At 35.7% G+C, this 20,818-nt stretch overlaps 1 protein-coding gene across 3 annotated transcripts in view; it reads right to left on the reverse strand.

The window, feature by feature from the left end:
- The window catches only part of RFWD2 (ring finger and WD repeat domain 2, E3 ubiquitin protein ligase), a 265,833-nt gene that overhangs the window by 26,320 nt on the left and 218,695 nt on the right, over positions 1-20,818 (reverse strand). For all 3 annotated transcript variants that reach the window (XM_006867072.1, XM_006867071.1, XM_006867070.1), the window contains one exon: positions 19,943-20,103. In XM_006867072.1, coding sequence (XP_006867134.1) covers positions 19,943-20,103 — 161 coding nt within the window. The remainder of the gene's footprint in view (positions 1-19,942; positions 20,104-20,818) is intronic.

Raw genomic sequence — 20,818 nt, forward strand, 5'->3', positions numbered from 1 at the left:
GGCAAGGTTCCTCACAAGATTAGTTGTAAATAAACCCAGCTCTAGTTTGATTATAGCCTGTATATCACATACCTGTTTTTGCTATTGTTAAGTGCTGTGAGGTTGGGTCTCACAGCGACCCTGTATAGGGTATATAGTTTTTCCAGGGAGCGACTGGTGAGTTTGAACTGCCTACCTTTTGGTTCAAAGTGGCCTTGCAGTGCAGTGCTTATTCCTACAGAGCTACACCAGGACTCCAAATCATATACGTGTGTGTAAGAAATACAGCTCCCTCCCTTGGCTCCTCAATGTACAGAAGAGTCCAAACCATGAAAAACTAATATTTCACACTTTGCACCAAGAAATTAGTATTTCCTTGAAAACTGGTTATTCCTGAACTTTGATCACAGACTCAAAGATTACATAAACTGTATTTTGGGAAAAGTCCATCAATTCTCAAAAAATTTCCTGGAAATTTATATCTGACTAGTTTCATTATACCTAAAATACTGACTGACTTTTACTGGTAACCCTAGATCGGTTAAGAAAATATAGACCCTCAAGAAAATTATATTATTTCGGTTCCAATTCCTGGCTGTAGACCCCTTAAACAAACAAGCCAACAATAATACTTATTTTCATAACCCATAAAAAGCTAGTTATGATGGATGCAAAAGTAACCCAATTTTGTTGACCATTTTACAAAATAGTCAGTCTAGCACATTTATATAACAAAGAAATTAAACAAAATAGCATGGAGTGGTGATTTTAAAGATGTATGGAGGGGAACGATCAAGACTTAATCCGCTGTTTTAAGCCAGACAGAGACCTCCACATTTCTGTAGGATAGCTGCATTCTGTAGACAAAGGTTTTGTCATTTGTCCACTTGATTTGTTCAGCTTCCATTTTTGGTGTGCTTTATTAAGAAACCATGTGTTATTCAGCCTTTTTTCCAACTACCTGAGTGTACCATCTTCTCACTTAAAAAGACTTTAATGCATTTAAAGAAAGTAAGAAAGAAAGAAAAAAACAGGATTCAGACAGTAGAAAAAGAGTTATTAAAAAGACATTTAGCATACAAAATCAATGCTATCTCTACTCAGGGAGAAAAGGTTGTAAAGAACATGTACAAGGAAAGGAGAATATAGAAACAAATACTATGCACATTAACCATCCCCCTTCATTCCCAATGCTTTCCAGTGTAAAACTAAAGGTTTTTCCTTTCTCACCAAACTATCCCATATCAACTTAATTTTCCTACCCACACAACAGTTAAATATTATCTTCAGTAACCTGTAACTTCCACCACATGTCAATACCTCTGTACTCTGGATGCTCTCCTAAATAAAGTTTAAGAACACATAGTCTGCAAGGTATATTTGACAAGGAAAAATGATTCTGTATTACTGATTAACTGTGCATTTCTGAAGGTACAGTTTACAAAATTCCTCCAGAACACTCTGGTAAAGTTGCTCTGTACTATTTTAGGGATATTAGGTGAGCAAAGCACTGTGGATCTGTACAATAAGCACTGGACTTCTAACCACAGCGTCAGTGATTTGAACCCACCAGCTGCTCTACAGGACAAAGATGAGGACTTTTGTTCCTGCAAGGATTTACAACCTCAGAAACCTCATACAGGGTCACTATGAGTTGGAACGGACTTAACCGCACTTAACAACAGCAACGGCAACAACACAAGACTGGACCTTCATTTTGATTTTGCCACAGTATTGCTTAACACCCTCAGAGACTTAATTTCTTCTACAATAAAACAGACATTGTAGACTCTTATTACGAGTTTTTGTGAAGACACAAAGATAGTAGAGTATCTAATCATAAAAAATAACTAGCATATATAATAGGTGTCAAACACATACAATGGTCTGGTGCTTTAGAATAAGCTTTTTGCTCCTGCAAAGATTTACAGCCTTGGAAACCTTATACAGGGTCCCTACCCTATGAGCTGGAACCAACTTGGCGGCACTTAACAACAATAGAAACCTAAGTAGTTCCTAACATTGATATTTTTGTTCTCAAAGTGGCAGAAAGAAATGTAACTAGGGCAACACTCATCAAGGACTAGAAACAATTATAATAATAATAGGAGTTGGTAGTACCTTCTGTAGGTGTTATCAGTAGCTATGAGAAACCAGCAACCAATGAGATATAACATCAGGCTAAGAGAGGGGTAAAAAAGAAAAGCATGGGTTGGAAAGGGATAAGAGATTTGGATAACTACAAGAAAGTAGAAAAGGCAATTCAGATACATGAAGAACGACACAAACACAAGTTCAGAAGTAGGAATGGAACAATGAAGAAACTTCCTTAATATACTCAATTTATAGTAGAAAACAGAAATAAAGTTAGAAAGCAGCACTACGCCAGATTCTGAAAAAAAATTTTCAGCATAAAAAGCTGTTTAGATGTGATGCCTCATATCAAATACATGAGGAAGGGGGAATAACTAATAGAGACAGGAAAAATTTTAAAAATCGTATCTGTGATTATGCTAAACTTGTAAAGGCTGGGAGCATGGTGGCTCCATATTGTAAGCACTGGACTTCAAACCACAAAATCTTTGGTTTGATTCTGCCAGCTGCTCCACAGGAGAAAGATGAGGTTTTGCTCCTTCAAAGATTTAAAGCCTCAGAAGCTATACTAGGTCTCTATGAGTCCAGGGCACTTAATACAAAATTATAAAGGTACTACTTAATTGCTGTTGTTAAGTGCTGGTGGGTTTAAACTGCCAACCTATTGGTTAGCAGTCCAGTGCTTATCCTACAGCTCCACATCATGACTACATCTGAAATCTAAATTAACTCTGAATAAAATTTTTTAATTGTATTTTTGTCTATAATTGGTATTAGTTTTTCTTAAAGATCTGTTTAACAGTAGCGGTAAAATGCAGTGTTTAAATTGGATAAAGGTTCCTTATGTGAAATGTATTAAATAATTAACAAGTTCAAGTAATATCTACTTTTCAACATTTAAAAAAAATTTTAATGACAGCCAAAATAAACAAGTTGGGATTGCATGCAAATTTTAAATTTGATATAAACTTTCCCGAATGACTTGGGTTCACATTAAAGGTAGCAATGTTTGGCACTATTGTAACTCCAATGTGTAAAGATTAAGGTCATTTGGTGGCAGTGTATAAATGCAGGCTGAAGAGGATAACAGTTGTTGGAAGTACTCCATATAGGGATAGAGAATAAGAATAAGGAGATAAAAACCAGAATGAAATGGAAGAGAGACAAATGCAAGAGATATTTCAAAGATAATATTGTTATTTGATAAGGAAGATAAAGATGAGATGCAACAATGATGATTATGGGGGTTTAGACTGAAAGGAAATGGTCAAAATTTTGTACTTAAGTATTATTTTAAATGTATGGAATGCTATAGAGTGGGGTTATAATAATAATAAAAATATATATATATATATTTTAAATACACGTGAAAATAAATCATTTATGACAGTCTAAACAGTTTTTGGTCCTGGTGTGGCGCTGTGGGTTAATGTGTCAGACTGCAAAGCCGTTTGAACTGCAAGGTCGGCAGTTCAAGCTCACCAGCTGCTCCTTGGAAGCCCTAGACAGGGTTGCTATGGGTCAGAATCAACTCGATGGCACTTAACAACAACAAACAGTTTCTGGAGTCCAGGTGTGATGCTGTGGGATAACGCACTGGACTACAAGGTCAGTTTGAATCATAAAGTCAATGTCTTAATTCACTAGCTGCTCCTCGGAAACCCTATACAGGGCTGTTATGAGTCAGAATTGACTTGAAGGCACTTAACAATAACAATATGGTTTCTATTTCTAAAACTATTCTGCCTTGGTTTACAAATAGGATGTCAAATTGGCACAAGCATGCTTTCACATGTGTCTGCTGAATATAAAAATCGAGTAAATTATTAAAGAAACACTCATTATTTGAGACTAACTAATTAAAAAGTTCTTAATGGTGAAGATCGTGTCACATCATGACTTCTGGATATCCTGAACATTTACCCTACACTTTTTAAAATTCTAGCCTCTAGCTAAATTTGTATCAAAACCTTCATTACAAACCAAATTTCAAATAGATAATTTCATTGTTACTAGCAATTCAGAAACTAAATTGCCTTTTGTAATCGAGATTGTTTTTGTCACTAGACTGAACAATTATATATGGTGTGAGAAGATGAGGTAGTACAGATAGCAGTATTCAAAGTAGCACTGTGAGAAAGGGCTGGAGTACTAGCAGTGTAAGTAATAGTAAAGAAAATATTAGATGTGAAAGAAGTTTTTATTTTTCTGGCACGATTTTGAAACTAGTTGTTGGTAGGTGCCACTGAGTCGGTACGGACCCATAGTGACCTTATGCACAGCAGAATGAACCTAGTAGTTAACCCTTAAATATTTTGACAGAAAAAGTCTATTTACTCTTAATACAGTTCACAAATATTCTAAGTAATACACAAATTTAAACAGCAAGAGGAAAATCTAAGATAATTATATGTGATTATTAAAAACACCCAAACAAAACAAAACAGAAACCGAACATAAAAATCCCTATGTTTCTATTTGCAGAAGTACTGCTAGGGGTGGGGATGTGGGGGTGTACCATGGAGTCGGTTCATAGCAACCCTGCATAGAGTTTCCGAGGCTGTAAATCTTTACAGGAGCAGAAAGCAGAAAGTTTTCCAATGGAACAGCTGGTAGTTTCGAGCTACTGATTTGAGGTTAGGAGCCCGACTCGTAACCACTACATTACTAGAGCTCCTTCCAGTGCTGAAAATTAGAGGGAGAAGCTCACATAAGGAGAGACCTGGAAAGAACACTGTTCTCATCCTGACACCAAGAAAAAACGGCATAATTACAAATGGATGACATTTCTTCAATCTACTACAGAACTGAGGTCCCAGACAAAACAACACAAGGGACTTCAAAAAAGTTGGTGGAAAAATAGAATTAAAAGATAAAAATGGAATTTTCCCACAAACTTTTGAAGTCTCCTCTTATGAAATCTGAGGAGTCAGGTGTATGCAGGGAGAAACAGTCTATAAACATTTGCTTATCTGAGAAAGACTTGGCTGTATAAGCAAGTAGGAAGATTTAACACAAAACCATTATTTCTGAAATTGTGAATGGCTATTTGTGGTCTGTTCAAACTGTGCAGCTCCTGTGGGTATAGACATGGGGAGTGGGGTGGGGGGAGGGTCACACTCTTACAGCTCTTTCTTCGGGTTTGAACCTCCAACTTTGTGATTTGTCCTACAGTGCCACCCCAGGAGTCCACACCCTTGGTAGTTGTTCTTAAGTGCCGCCAAGTTGGTTCTGACTCATATATAGACTCACATATAGGGTTTTGAGGAGCGGCTAGTGAGCTTGAACCACCGTCTCTGTAGTTCAAACTGACTTTGTAGTCCAGTGCATTAGCCCACAGTGCCATTATAGCATAACTAACAGCCCCCCATTTGAAATGTTATAGCATAACACCCCCCATTTAAACTAGATATCTGCTAAGTACCTTCAGCCACAGTTCACCCTGACCTCCCCCTCTTCCCCCCACCTCACCCTCACCCTATGGAAAAATAATAAATAAACTTCTTACAGAAAAACCTCGAAGGCTGGAATGACCCAAGACACCTGAACAAACAGGATAAAACTTAGCCCTCCATACAAACAAGATAAGGGTTTATTAGTGGGTTTACTTCCATTTACAGGATAAGGGTCTGCTGGAATTTACCACCACAACTGACAAGACAAGTCTGTGTGTTCTAACCTGTGTTTCTTGTATAAAAACCTGTCCCTGTTCATTTCCAGGTCAGAGTGATTTGGGCTTTAGCTGACACTCTGGCCATTGGCAATAAACTTTGCTCTTTAGATTTCGAGTCGAGTTCTTTCTGATTCGCGCTGCCCCATCAGTGCCACACTAGGACTCTATACCCTTGGTAGCGGGACACAAACAACTGTGAAGTTCATATCTGCAAGACCCAGGTTCATAGTACCTGACTTAAACCGAGGACTAATCAAAACTAGAGAATATTTACACTCTCCCAACCTCCCCCACCCAATAAACAAGCAGTAAATTGCTGCAAGAGACAATTGATTTCTGGGGAGCAGTGTAAAAGGCAGACTCAAAGCCAAGCTAAAGAATATATTAAGAAAAACTCTCTACTGTATTAGTCTATACAACCTAAACAGAAAATATTACTAGGAAAATTTGATATTGTGCTTCACTGAAGCTAGCCATTTTAACAACAAACTTCAAAACAATCCAACATTAACAACACTGAGCAGTTTCCATATTGAGGACCTAACAGAAGGAAACATATAAGCATCTAAAAAGATACACAATACTTACTTTAGTTATCTAGTGTCCTATATAACATTTCCAGTTTTAAAACAAAAATTAAAAGCTATCTAGAAAGGTAGGAAAATACACAGTATGAATAGAAAAAGCAATAAAAAATTAGACTCGGAGGACTGCAATCATTGTAATGAAGCAAAGTATATGATTTGTTGAATGTAAAACTGATGGTCTGCTCTGCAAACCTTCACTCAATTCACAATAAAGTTAAGAAAAATCAGACTCAGATATAACACAAATGTTAGAACTATCAAAAAATGAATGATTAATACGCCGAAAGCTCTACTGGAAAAGACAGACAGTGGATCGATAATTTCAGCAGAGAGATTTAAACTAAGAGAGAATGAAACAGAAATGCTAGAAACAGAGAAACACAGAAATGAAGAACAGCGTTGATGGTATCATAGCAAAACTGATAGAGTCAGGGAAAGAAGAGTAAGTACACCTGAAGACAAGATGACAGAAATTATTCAAAATGAAAGTGTGTGTGAAAAAGCGAAAACCAAAACATCCAAGAGCTGAGGGGTAATCTCAAGCAGGCTAACCTACACACATTTAGAATCCAAAGAGAAAAGAGTAAGAATAAGGCAGGAGAATTCCAAGTAGGCCAAGAACCACAGAAACTCAGACCTCAGCATAAAACATACAAAATTACTAAAAATTAAAGACAGAGAACATCTTGATGGTAGCTAGAGAATAAAAGCACACATTACCTTAGAGAGGAATAAGAATAGAAAGATGGTGGAACATCTTTAGGGTGCAGGGGAGTAGAGGCAGTTATTAAACCAAAATTCTAGGAACAGCAAAAATATCCTTAAAAATATGAAAGCTAGTAGCTTACTTACTTTACAAGAAATGTTAAAAGAAGTTCTCCATGTAAAAGAATTATGATGTAGATTAGAAATTTGAATTTAAACAGAGAATTGAAGAGCACAGGGAAAAAAATATAGATAAAATAATATTCATTTATTTTATTTTAATTGCTCTAAAAATAACTATATACTTAACAACAAAAGCAAAATGAGTAACACTGTATTTTTAATTATGTGAAAATAAAATATATGTCAACAATAGTACAAAAGACACTTCACTTTAAACAATACGATATTATTTGAAGATAGGTTCAGGTTATTTAAAAGTACCTGGACTCCTGGTGTGGTACTGTAGGGTCACCACTGAACTGTAAACCACAAAGCCACCAGCTGCTCCCCGGAAACCCCACACAGTGTGGCTAAAGGAGCTCTGGTAGCGTAGTGGTTTTGAATCAGACTGCTATTCTCACGGTTAGCAGTTCAAAACTACCAGCTGTTCTGTGGGACAAAGATGAGGCTTTCTGCTACCCTGGACAGGGTCACTATGAGTCAGAACTGATTCCACAGCACATTACCACCACTACCACCATATATCAGAAACAACTTGACAGTGCTTCACAACAATAGTAAACTGTAGGGCAACCACTAAAAGAAAGGCAGACATAGTAAGTCAACAGAAGTGACAAAAGGAATCATAAAAAATGTTCAGTGAAACTTACAGATGGTACAAAAACAGAAAGAAACAAAAAATATTGGTAGCAATTAGCAAGATGGTAGATTTTATGCCAACCTAAATGTATGTACGTAACAACAGTGCATAAAAATACATAAAGCAAAATCTGAAGATCTAAAAAGGAGAAGCAGAACTAAAAAGGAAATCTATAATCTATAATTATGGCTAGAGGCTTCAATATTACCCTTTTGGTAATTAGTACAGCAAGCAAGGAGAAAATTTTAATTCTATATCATATATATGAAGAGGCTCTGGTAGGATAGTGGATACTAGGTCAGCAAGGCCAGCAGTTCGAATCTACCAGTTATTCCTGAGGAGAAAGACGAGGCTACGCTCCTGTAAGATTTATAGTCTCAGAAATCCTGCACAGGGTCACTATGAGTCAGAACTGAGTCGGTGAAACACAACCACCACCATCATATATATGACAATAATGACTAAGAAAGGTGGAAGGGAAAATAGTTTGGATCAAAGTTTTGTATTTTACTGAATTTACGTTAGTATTAATCTGAAGAAGACTGTGAAGAACTAAAATGCATATGAGAATCCCTTCAAAGTGAAAGACAGAAAAAACATTTCCTGAAAATAGTAACCACATGACAGGTGGGGATAGTGATTTTAATATTAGACAAAATAGGCTTTAAGTCAAAACTTGTTTACAATAGATGGTGAAGGAACTTATAAAATGATAAAAGGGCCAATTGATCAAGATGATAAAAGCCATACATGTACCTAGCATCGAAGCCCTAATGTATAAAAAGCAAACACTAAGATAATTAAAGGGTGAAACAGACTGTTGTACAGTAATAGTTGGGATATTTCAATATACCAATTCAATAATGGATAAAACATCTACAAAGACCAATAAAGAGAGGATTTAAGTAATGCTATAAACTACTAAACCTAATAGATGTTTTATAAAACACTCTGCTCATTACCCGCATGATACATATTTTTCTCCAGTGCTCATGGATCATTCTCTAGGATACACTATGTGCCAGGGCACAAAGCATGTCTCACAAATTTAAAAAGACATAACAGTGTGAGGATGGCACAGGATTGAGCAGTGTTTAATTCTGTTGTGCATAGGGTTGCTATGATTCTGAACTCAACTCAGTGACACTTAACAGTAGCAACACTGGTAGTGTTAGTTGCCCGAGTGGATTCTAAGATTTATGGTAACATGTGTGCAGAGTAGAACTGCCCCAAAGAGTCTTTTCCAAGGCTGGAACGTTTCAAAAACAGACTGCCATAACAATCTTCAGAGGTGCTTCTGGAGGGGATTGAACCACCAATATTTCAGCTATTAGTAAAAAACCTATTGTTTATGCATTTTAATTAGCAGCCCTATCAAGCAATAGGAAACTGAGTAGCAAAGTGGGTTACATGCTGGGCTTCTAACTACAAGGTTGGCAGTTAGAATTCACCAGCTGCTCTGTGGGAGAAAGATGAGGCTTTCTGCTCCAGTTAAACACCTACAGCCTCGGAAACCCTATACAGGGTTGTTATGAGTTAGAACAAACTAACAGCATACAACAACAACGACATCAGGCTACAGGCATATTTTGAGCACTGATCGGTAATAATTAATATTTTGATCCCCTTTAGGTATCTAATGAGAAGTATCAACTCTCTTTCTAGAAAACTAGTCACATGTATATGATAAACTTTTTCAGATGATTTCAGTGGGTGAAGGGTGCCATGAAGATTCTTGTGGGTTAGGTGCTCCATGATATTCCAACTTAAAAATTTTGTACTAGAGGAATTAAACAACCTCAAAGGGTCATAAGGAGTAACAAAATAAAACAACTGCTAATCTAATTAATGCCCATATCTGATTTTTTTTATTGTTTCAATTCTGAAAAACCAGCCATGAAGTCACATTAACCAACTCAGTAGTAGTCTGCAGTGACAAAATTATCATGCATTCTATCGATTTTAGTATTTCAGTATTGTATTAACAGAGCAGGGAGAAGAAAGGAAAAGTAGAAAACCACTACAGACTACAGCTATAGTTAGAAAAGGGGGCTGCTTCTGCGCCAGTGCTCTCATGTTACATGCTCGTTCAACTGCCCAATCAAAACTTGAGGACAATTTGCTAAGGGACCCTATGGGCAAAACATTAAATGAGACAGAAAGCATCAAAAGAAGATGGAAGAATATAAAGAGTCACTGAAGTAAAAAGAAATGGTCCATGCTCAACTGTTTCAAGAGGTAATCGATGGTACTGAACAAAGGAGTCCAAGCTGCGCTGAAGGCACTGAGCAAAGAGAAGGCTCTAGGACCCGACCGAATGTAAACTGAACCAGTCCCTGGAGAAGGACATTGTACTTTGGTAAAAGAGAAGGTGTACAAAAAAGAGCAAGACCCCTCCAGTGAGCTAGACTGAAAAAATGGCAAGAGCAAATGGGCTGAAAAGTATCAACAATTGTGAGGATGGTGTTTTGTTCTGTTGTGCATAAGGTCACTCACTATAAACTAGAACCTATGTGACAGCATCTAACAACTCTATACTTAGAAGCTGCAAAGCTACTTTATATAGGAAAAGTATTAACTCTCCTTTAATTATTCTACATTTAATCTTTCAGTATATAAGATGGGCTTGTTGTACCTAATACATTTCTATAATTAGCTATTTTTATTATTTTACATTTTGTATTAGTGTGCACCACTATTGTCTTCCTCCACTGATGCAAACATCCAGGCTAATCAGGTAAATTACAGCTATGGTTGGTTTTAACTTGGAGTTTGGACACTAGAGGCTTGAACATATGTCTTGGCTCTGTCACCTAAAGCTGAGTGACAGTCAGCCAGACACTTAATCTGTTTAACTTATCTATAAAATGAAAACAAAACCCTTTTCTAAATATCATTATGAGGACATAGTGATGCTGCACAGTTGAAAACGTTTTGTAAATTCTAAAGTAAAAAGAAGAGCATATAAGCATATAAGTGACTTTGAATTATTCTGGGTTTCTAAAACTAAGAATTATATACATTCTTTTACATATTTCAAACTAATCAAAGGTGGTTACATAATCTGGAATTAAATTAAATTATTTATCAGGAGATGTTGCTGTTGTTAAGTGCCGTCAGATCTAACTCATAGTGACCCTGTATTGGGCTTCTCAGAATCAGCTGGTGAACTTGAACGACCGACCTTGCAGTCCAGTGCATTAATCCACAGTGCCTTGATATGAAGCCTTTTAAAAAATGATGTCATGTCTCCTCAGGAATATTATTATTTTTTTTATAAAAAGATAAATCTTGAGTCTCCTAGAATAAACAAATGTATGTATTGTTGTGAGAAATGAAAACCACTAATTATAAAAACAACAAAACAAAACAAACCACAACTATTTCTCTCTCCCAATTTCAGGAAAGCAATCCTCCAAGATACACTGGGTGAGTTACAAAGTCACAGTTTTAAATACTTCTGATTTAAAATAAGAAATCAGCAAAACAAGAACTGAATCTTGAAGTCAGCTTTCAAGTTTCTTGTTATGAATATTTACCTAAAGCTTCCTACTTTCATCACAGACGCAAAGGTCTCCTTGAAGATGGATCAGCATGACTGTCTGCCTCTCTGAAAACATTACCAGCATGACCAACTAAACATGACTGACTGTATGAGAATCACCTAATTCTCCGGAATGTGTAAACACTTTCCCAGGTACACCCAAAGATAGAGAACCATGCTCTGTTTCCATCTTCATCTTTTGGCTGGCTATCACAGTTCAAACAAAACTTTATTTCTATCAAAGTGATCTGCTTATCTATAGTAACAGAAACTAATGCAAACAGGCATAAAATTAAATGGTTTCTTTACGGCAATATAATAGATTGAATTTTCTTTAATCTACACAATCAAATTATTCTTATGTTCAGCAGTAATAGTTTTTCTACCATCCTGGGAACATCCAATGCCAACTCCAGATAGCTTTATTTGGAAAAATGCTGAGTAAAATAGGATTTAAGAAAAGACGAAGTAAGAGATAAGAGAGGTTTCATAATATCACTATAAGATCACAACATTAACAAAAGATGGTAATGACAGACTGTAGTAGAAATACAAAATAAAAGCTTTAAGATGTTTATTTTCCCAAATAGAAATGTTTTTGTTTTAAATAGGTACTGTCCACTTTGTAGACAAGAAATTTCATTTTTGTTTGGTTAGCTCAGCTTTAAGTAATAGTTAAATTTATTTTTACTCAATTAGAAATGATCAATCACATTTCCTCACTACATACACTTTAGTATATACAACCAATTCATTACAGAAAATGATATCCAGCATCACTTTCCTTTTTCCCACAATGATGGGAAATTTTGTAGCAACCATCAAAAGGCTATAATGCTCCATACAGTTAAGTACTGGACTGTGACCACAAGGTCAGTGGTTTGAGTCCACCAGCTGCTCTGTGGGAGAAAGATGAGGCTTTCTGCTCCCCAAAAGATTTACAGCCTCAGAAACGCTCCACATGGTTGTTATGAGTTGGAATCAAGTCAACGGCACATAATAACAATCAAAAGATAAACATTTAGAAAACAGATTATAACCCGTCCTATCTCAAAATATTTTGGATGCTTTTAAGCATGTTGTTAAATGCTGTTGAGTTGGTTCTGACTCATAGTGACCCTATACATGTCTTCCAAGAAGCAGCTGGTGGGTCTAAACTACCCACCTTGTGGTCAACAGTCCATGAGTCTGCTTTTAAGCATGTGTGTTTGTTGTTGTTAAGTATCATCGAGTTGATTCTGACTCATAGCCACCCTATATAGGGTTTCCAAGGAGCAGCTGGTGAGTTTGAACCTTGTGGTCCAGTGCTTTATTCCTTATAGGTTACAGCATAGCTCAGAATGTATTGTAGTTAATATTTCACTTAAATTGACATAATTCACAAGGGAAAGTAAACATTAAAATATTTTAAGAAGAAATATTTAAGCCCCATTTGATTATAGGTAAAATTCTATTACAAAATGATAATAATGAATTATGAAAAATGTCAAATAGCAGAACCCATAAATCATATTCTGATAATTCCATTACAATATTCACTATGAAATACTTAATATAACAAATGTTTCCCCAGAGGCTATCTACAGAGTAGCAGACATTAAGTGTAAGGAAAATATACACTTAATGAATTTTACTTAGAGAAGAACCAATTAATAGGCTTGCCTCCATTTTCACCTGGTCTCCTTCCTTTCCTACTTCCCCATCCCTTCTAAAGTGGACACTAAGGGGAGAATGGACACGTAGGAGAAGATGGGAGCCACAGTCTTCCTGGAAGTCAGGGTCCATGCTCAGAATCTTCTTTCCTTCCATGCCCAAGGCAGACAAGAGTTCATTCAGAATGGCCCTCTTCCAGTCAGGAAAATTTTCTAAAGTGCTACAAACCATCCAGCTAGAGGAAAGAAAGGAAAGGAAAGATAAAAGGGAGAGACGAAACAGAAATGAAGAAGAGAAGAAAGCGAAGAAGCTCCTATGTTGTCTGCTCAGTATTCACAGAAGAATTGAGGATAAAAAAACCAGCTCATGAGTATGGAAAGTCAAAATATATTAATGATTGTTGTTGTTGTTAAGTGCCATCAAGTCAGTTCCGACCCATAGCAGCCCTGGGTAGCTCTTTAAAAAAAAAAACTGTGGTAAAATATGTACATCAAAACATTTACCAACACAACAACTTTTACATTTACATTTCATTCTCTATGTTTGTCACTATTCCTAAGGGCAGCAGTTTCTAACTAAAGAAAAACAAAAGTGTATCTTATTTTGGGGAGTTTTCTTCTTCCGGTAGCTGAGAAAGTAGTAAAATCTCACAGACATTAGATATTCATAATTACAACTGCTCACTTGTTCTCTTTAGCAGATGCTAGAGAATCATTTAGGTTACTATGTACAACAAACCTCTTTCTGGAAATATAATTCAACTGTTCCTAACTTAATTGTTCATATAATGCACTGAGGAAATCTGTGGAACTTTAAAAAATACATATATCTGATCTCCCACCTCTTCTTTCCATCGCAAATGCATGGTTCGAAAATAGGACTGCTTTATTACTATTTTTGATCATTGTGATGATCAATCAGGTTTAAATAAATAAATTTTATCATAGATGTCTTTTGTATTTTAAAAATGCAAAAGCAGACTGGCTTACAGTACTACATAATTTTTTTAAGCTATGCTTTATGTCTTAGTTTAGAGCAATTTAATGCTTCATATGCAAAAAATTTACTAAGAAACCAGAGTAGGATTCCTACTTCTTGGCTAAAAACTTAAATAAATTGGAAAAGCCAGTATGTTAAGTCATTTGGGGAGAAGAGTGAATTGTGAAACAGTGCTAATGCAATAGAGAAAGAGAAGAACATGCTATAATTTAGCATGAAGATACCAAGGCAACAAAAAATACTTGTTCCTCTATATCTATGTTGTTGTAGTTATGTGCCATGGAGTTAGTTGCGACTCATAGCGACCCTGTACAGGGTTTCCAAGGCTGTAAATCTTTACGGGAACAGAAAGCCTCATCTTTCTCCCACGGAACAGCTGGTAGTTTCAAACTGCTGACCTTGTGGCTCACAGCCCGATTCATAACCACTACACTACCAGAGCTCTTTACCTATAAACATTTAAAAATTCTGTTGCTTTGAAAATAAGCAAAAGCCTGAAGATTATATCCCAAGGGGCAAAATAGCATTTCTGAAATAGTTACACAGGACCGGTTCATGTAAAATAAGCCAGTTTTCTTAAAATTGAGGAAGTGTTGGTATCATTACTAAATTTCCAATGAGTCTATTAGATATTAGAAGCATCCATCTGCCACCTCTACTTCCAGCACTTCTTTGGTTCCCATTACTCTTTAATTATCTACGCACAGTCTTTAAACAAACAAGTTTAAAGGACAACTCTAAGAGTTGTATGATTCATTAGAAAAATAACATAAATTTGTATTAAGTACAAACAAGTTGCATAAAGCTAAGAAACACTGAAAAATACATGGTAATAACAAATACATAGCATTTGCTATGAGAGGGCTTCAAAAAATTAGTTGAGAGCCATCATGGAATTTACAAGCTAATGGAATTTTCCTACAAACTTTTGAAGTCCCTTCATATGTGTCCCAAACACTTTCTGCATTATGAACACCTTTTAAAATTCATAATAAACATAAAAGGTTATTTAAAAATTTTAAATACTTCTCAACAAATGAGGAAAACCAAATGAAGCACAGTGCAGACAAGGAACTTTGAACAAGATCATAGAGCTGTTAAGTGGGAAAGCTGACATCTGAATATAGATGGCTTTGCTGTAGGGCTGGTGCTCTTAAAAGACTACATTATAGTGCCCTTTTGTTTCCCAGGGAGTTTGCAGGTTAGCAGAAGATATGAGACATTAACACAAATAATATTATGGGAGCCTTGAGTATCTTTTTAAGTATTGCCTCCTGCTATTTTTGTTACAGTTGCTGTTGAGAGAAGTGCTCCACAGAGTTTTCAAAGCTGTTAATTTTCAGAAGTAGATTGCCAGGCCTTTCTTCCAATGTACCTCTGGATCGGTTCAAACTGCCAACCTTTTCCTTTGTAGTCTAGCACTTAACTGTCTGTATCACCCAGGGACTCCTCTTTTGTTATTAGATACCAATTTAGGATTGGTGATTCAAAAATTGAAAAGTGTGCATGATGTGGTTCAGAGTTGATACAAAATGATTGGGGTAACTGCAGTCTCAGTAGGAATTACTAAGGATTCAGAATCTGCTATCAACAGAAATACTGGTGTCCATTTAAACCGACAAAATCACTTAAGAACAAAGATATTCAGTTAGAGTCTTGAATCTCTTTATATTTCATCCCAGTGGCTTCATGTTTACAGACCTGAAACGTATATACTCTCCTTTACCTAATTAGTCATTGAATAAAACACAGATAACAAAAAACTGATGATCTGCCCTGTAAACTTTCACTCAATCCACAATAAAAACCTTCAAACAAAACAAAAACTTATGATAGAAATCACGAATAAAAACCATTGTTGCTAATTTATCTTAGCTTGGTACCAATGCTTTCAAAGTGGTTGTGGGGTGGAGACAGTTCAAGAGATTTGAATTGCTAATACCAAATTAACAAAGGACCATGGATAAAAATATTCTCAGAGATATAGCTAAGTTAATGTAAAACAACAAAAACCCCTACTTATGCAAACAACTGATAAAATTAGAAAATATTAATTTTACTGTTGTTAAGTGCCATCAAGTCGGTTCCGACTCATAGTGACCCTGAGGAGTGGCTGATGTATTTGAACTCCCAACCTTGTGGCTCCCTGAGGAGTGGCTGATGTATTTGAACTGTTGACATTGTGGCTCAAACTGGCCTTGCAGTTTAGCGAATTTATCCTGTAGCTTCACACCAGGACTCATAGTAACACAAAATCATCTTTGTCCATCAAACTGGCAAAGGTATTGGCATGAGAGTCCATGTTTTATGAGCATGTCTAAACTGGAACCACTAAACTCTCTTGGTGCAAAAAAATAAATGGAAACAAACATTCTGGAAGGTAATCTATCAATTTTAATCAAAAGTACTGAAGCTAATATTCTCTTGCTTTAACTTGATAATAAATATCTAGGATAATACTCTAAAGAAATCGTTAGAGATTCAAACATTTATTACAAAGATGTAAATTGTATTCATAGTAGAAAAAATAAGCTATAAACCTGCATACACCCAACAACACAATGGTTAAATCAGGTCTGGTAAAGCCTTACACTTGAATAATATGCAGCCATTGAAAATTAATCTTTGTAACAAAATATTTATGACAATGTTCACGATAAAGGAAGAAAGAATACATGGTAATATACAAAGTATTTTAAAAAAGAAAACATCTATATGATTGGAAAAGTTCTATGATGATTAATATATTCAAATGTCAATATTGTTTATTTGTGAGAAAAATAAGATACTTTTAATTTTCTTTACATACAGTATTCTCCTGATATGGAGCCCCATACTGCTTCCTCAGAAGATTCACTATGACTACACACTCTCCTAAGATAAAGTTGCTAAAGATTTTAGTTGTAATCAACTCTAAATTAATTAAAGCACAATAATGAATTACCCAGACCATATCACATATTGCCGATTAGGTATAACAATGCTTACTTGATTTGAGAATTGGTAGTGCCACAGAATGGAAACAAAACAAAACAAACATGTTAGTAGTTAGAAACTGTGAAAAAATGGATATTTTAGCAAGAAAAGTTAATATTAAAGTTGACATGGAGTGTTAATAATCTAGAGATTTTATTTATCCAGATATTGACTGTTCCAGTTAAGTATCAGGGGTCCTGATGTGGTGCTCTAAGGTAAGCAATGGACTGCTAAGTGCAGGGTTGCTATGAATTAGAACCGACTTGACTGCACTAAATAACCAGTATTAGGCAGTAAAAAGTGATTACATCTAGATACATAAAACCAAAAAAAGGATGCGGTACTTGTCAAAGAAGGAGGAACTCTGGTGGCAATGCAGGTATGCACTGGGCTGTTAACTGTAAGGTGGGCAGTTTAAACCCATCAGCTACTCTTCAGGAGAAAGATGAAGCTGTCTATAGAGATTTACAGTCTCTGGAACCCAATGGAGCAGTTCTACTGTCCTAAGGGGTTACGCCATGAGTAGGAATAAACTTTGATGTCAGGGGGTTATTGTCAAGGAAGTAGTTAGAAAATGAGCCAAATTATAGCCCACTGGTCTATCATTCCATATATTCAAAAGTATAGACTAGAAGGCTGATACAGAAATAAAGCAAACCATATTTATTTCAAAGACAGGATAAATCATTCAAATGTAATTAGTTGTAGGCTATGCAATCCCATATGGATATAAAATATTCAAATAAACAGCTTTAGAATTTGTAACTGCTTCATCAAATATATAGTAAATTTCTTTTGTAACAGCAAGTTAAATGTATGATCAGGTTCTATTTATTTTTTCAAATACCACCGAAGAAATGAAATTTCAGTGTACACAATACAAAGGTTTTATATGATACTCCAATTAGTGATTTCAAATAAACTCATAAAAAATAAAACATTGAAAATTGAAAGTTCATGCTGAAATAAATGGGCAAAGCAAATAAGACTGATTTTCAAGGGGGGGAGGGGAGGTGGCACACATCTCAAACCCAAAAACAACCACTTAACAATAGGGCAATAACAGAGTATCTTTATGCTACTGACTCTAAACTTACTGTTGTTGTTAGGTGCCATCGAGTCGGTACCAACTCATAGTGACGCTATGCACAACAGAAGGAAACATGCCTGGTCCTGGGCCAACCTCACAATTGTTGCCATGCTTGAGCCCACTGATGCTGCCATATTGCCAATCCACCTTGCTGGGCATCTTCTTCTTTTTCTCTGACCCTCCACCTTACCAAACATGAGATCCTTCTCCAGCAACTGCTCCCTCTTGATAATATGTTCGAAGTATGAGAGATGAAGTTTGGCCATCCTAGCCTCCAAGGAGCACTGCTGTTCTTTCAAAACAGATCTACTGGTTCTTTTGGTAACCCAAGGCACTTTCGATATTCTCCTCCAACACCATAACTCAAAAGCATCAATTCTTCTATGGTCTTCCTTATTTACTATCCAACTTTTGCATGCAATTGATGTTATTGAAAATACCATGGCTTGGGTCAGGTGCACCTTAGTCCTCAAGCTGACATCCTTGCTCTTCAACACTTTTAAAAAGGTCTTGTGAAGGAGATTTGCTTAATGCAATACGTCCTTTGATTCCCTGCCTGCTGCTTCCTTGAGTGTTGATAGTTGATCCAAGAAGAATGAAGTCCTTGACAACTTCAATCTTATCTCTGTTGCTCAGAATGTTGTTTATTGGTCCAGTGGTGAGGAGTTTTGTTTTCTTTACATTGAAATGCAATCCATACTGAGGCTGTGCTCTCTGATCATTATCAGTAAGTATTTTAAGTCCTCTTCACTTTCAGCAAGCAAGGTTGTATCATCTGCATATCGCAGGTTGTTAATAATGAGTCTTCCTCCAATCCTGATGCCATGTTTTTCTTCATACAACCCAGCTAAACTACCAAACTCTCTTTTATTAGTACAGGATAAGCATTGATACTTTCTAAATTTTCTTATGAGGTTTTAAATAACAATAAATAATATATATTTTTAAAAAAGTAAGTATCTACTCTCACTAGAATCACACTTAGTAAATATTTAAAATTAAATAAGGTACAAAAGGTAGTGGCAGAATTTCTAGCTCTATTAGCTTTGCAAGCCAAAGACAAGAAACAAAGGACAGAAAAAATCTGTCTGGCACACTCTAAAATAACATTCCCTTGAGACACACACAAAAAAATATATCAAAAAGAGATAAATAACTAAGTATCTCTCAGATCAAAATAAATATTTCCTTTTAAGTATGTGTGGGACAGAAATGAAAGGAGGGAAGGTGATGTAGAGATGACAAGAAACAACAGTAGACAATTTAAACATTTAAAAAGAACAAATAACTAATGGAAATAACTAAATGTAAACATTTTAGACCTTAAAACCCAAGCTGTTAGAGACCCACAAAGTAAATGAGTAGTCAAGAAATGTTTAAATATTCTTATATATTTTGTAGAGAAAAATTCTGCCCTAAACTAGTAATAAATCTGGTATACATAAAAGCATTCCTCCTTATCTGAACCAAATTCTCTTCTTCATATTAAAATACCAGTTCAACTGGACATTTATTGAATACTTACTACAAGTGATCATTATGGAAAATGAGGCAGTGTGTGTGTTGGAGGAATTTTACAGGAGAGCTTTACAGTAGAGGTAAATGCTAAAGAGACACTCGAATAGGTACCAAAGACAGCATATTTTTCCATTAACTGCATGTCAATTAGGACCTAAAATGGCTATTTTATTAATGTAATAGAAAGAAACAAATATATGTCAGAAATCAGTTTATACTTTACCCTTAAAAAAAAAATTTCTATATATAAAGTGTTATATAAGACACAAAGGTGAAAAAGAAACAAAACATGAAAACTTACCCCATCTGGCAGTGCCCTCCAGCACACCGCACTAACAAATTCATTTGTATCGTCTTCTTTTCGGTCTTTGTCCAGAACACTTTTGACCGTGTCAAACTTAAAAGTTAGCAATGTCTTTGAAAGTCCTTTATAGTACAGGTAGAGAGAGTTATTCTCACTCCCTGAAAATAAACAAAGAATAATATATATTTAGAATAGGAGAACTTACAGGAGGGAATCAAACTTGTATGGTATTTATCTCCCAACGTTTTTCATGGTCAAATTTGAAAGACATGAGAAAAGAATTCATAGACAAAAACTATACTAATCTAAAGAACCAATCACTATCAATGACACAGAAATATTCATCATTTTAATGCTGTAACTACCACAAGAAATCATCTATGCTGTTGTTATTGTTAGGTGCTGTCGAGTCAGTTCCAACCCATAGCAACCTTGTATAGGATTTCCGAGGAGCTGCTGTTGAGTTTGAACCACCAACCTTGCGGTTCACACGGATTTTGCAGTCCAGCACATTAACCCACAGCACCACACCAAGACTCCAAAATCATCTATGGGGGAGGTCTATAATAGAACTAAAAAACGGTACTAAAGTGAGGACCGTAAGTACATTAGGAAAGAAAAACAAGTCACAATATGTAATCTGAATAGATGATAAAACTTATTTCCCATTCCCTGTAATAGTATTACTCTAATAAACAAAGTTAAGTCAAAAGCTATCGACACAAAATCATAGATACATTTTATTAAATAAAAATATCAAAATGTGACACAAATGTTGATTGACATATTCTCCACTTCTGAAGGCAGTGTTTCTTTCTTGCTAAAAACTTCTCTAAAGTATTCTACAGTCTTCAGATGACACTGGGTCAAAAT

The sequence above is a fragment of the Chrysochloris asiatica genome, unplaced genomic scaffold (genome assembly GCF_000296735.1).
Source record: "Chrysochloris asiatica unplaced genomic scaffold, ChrAsi1.0 scaffold00100, whole genome shotgun sequence".
NCBI classification, from domain to species: Eukaryota; Metazoa; Chordata; class Mammalia; order Afrosoricida; family Chrysochloridae; genus Chrysochloris; species Chrysochloris asiatica.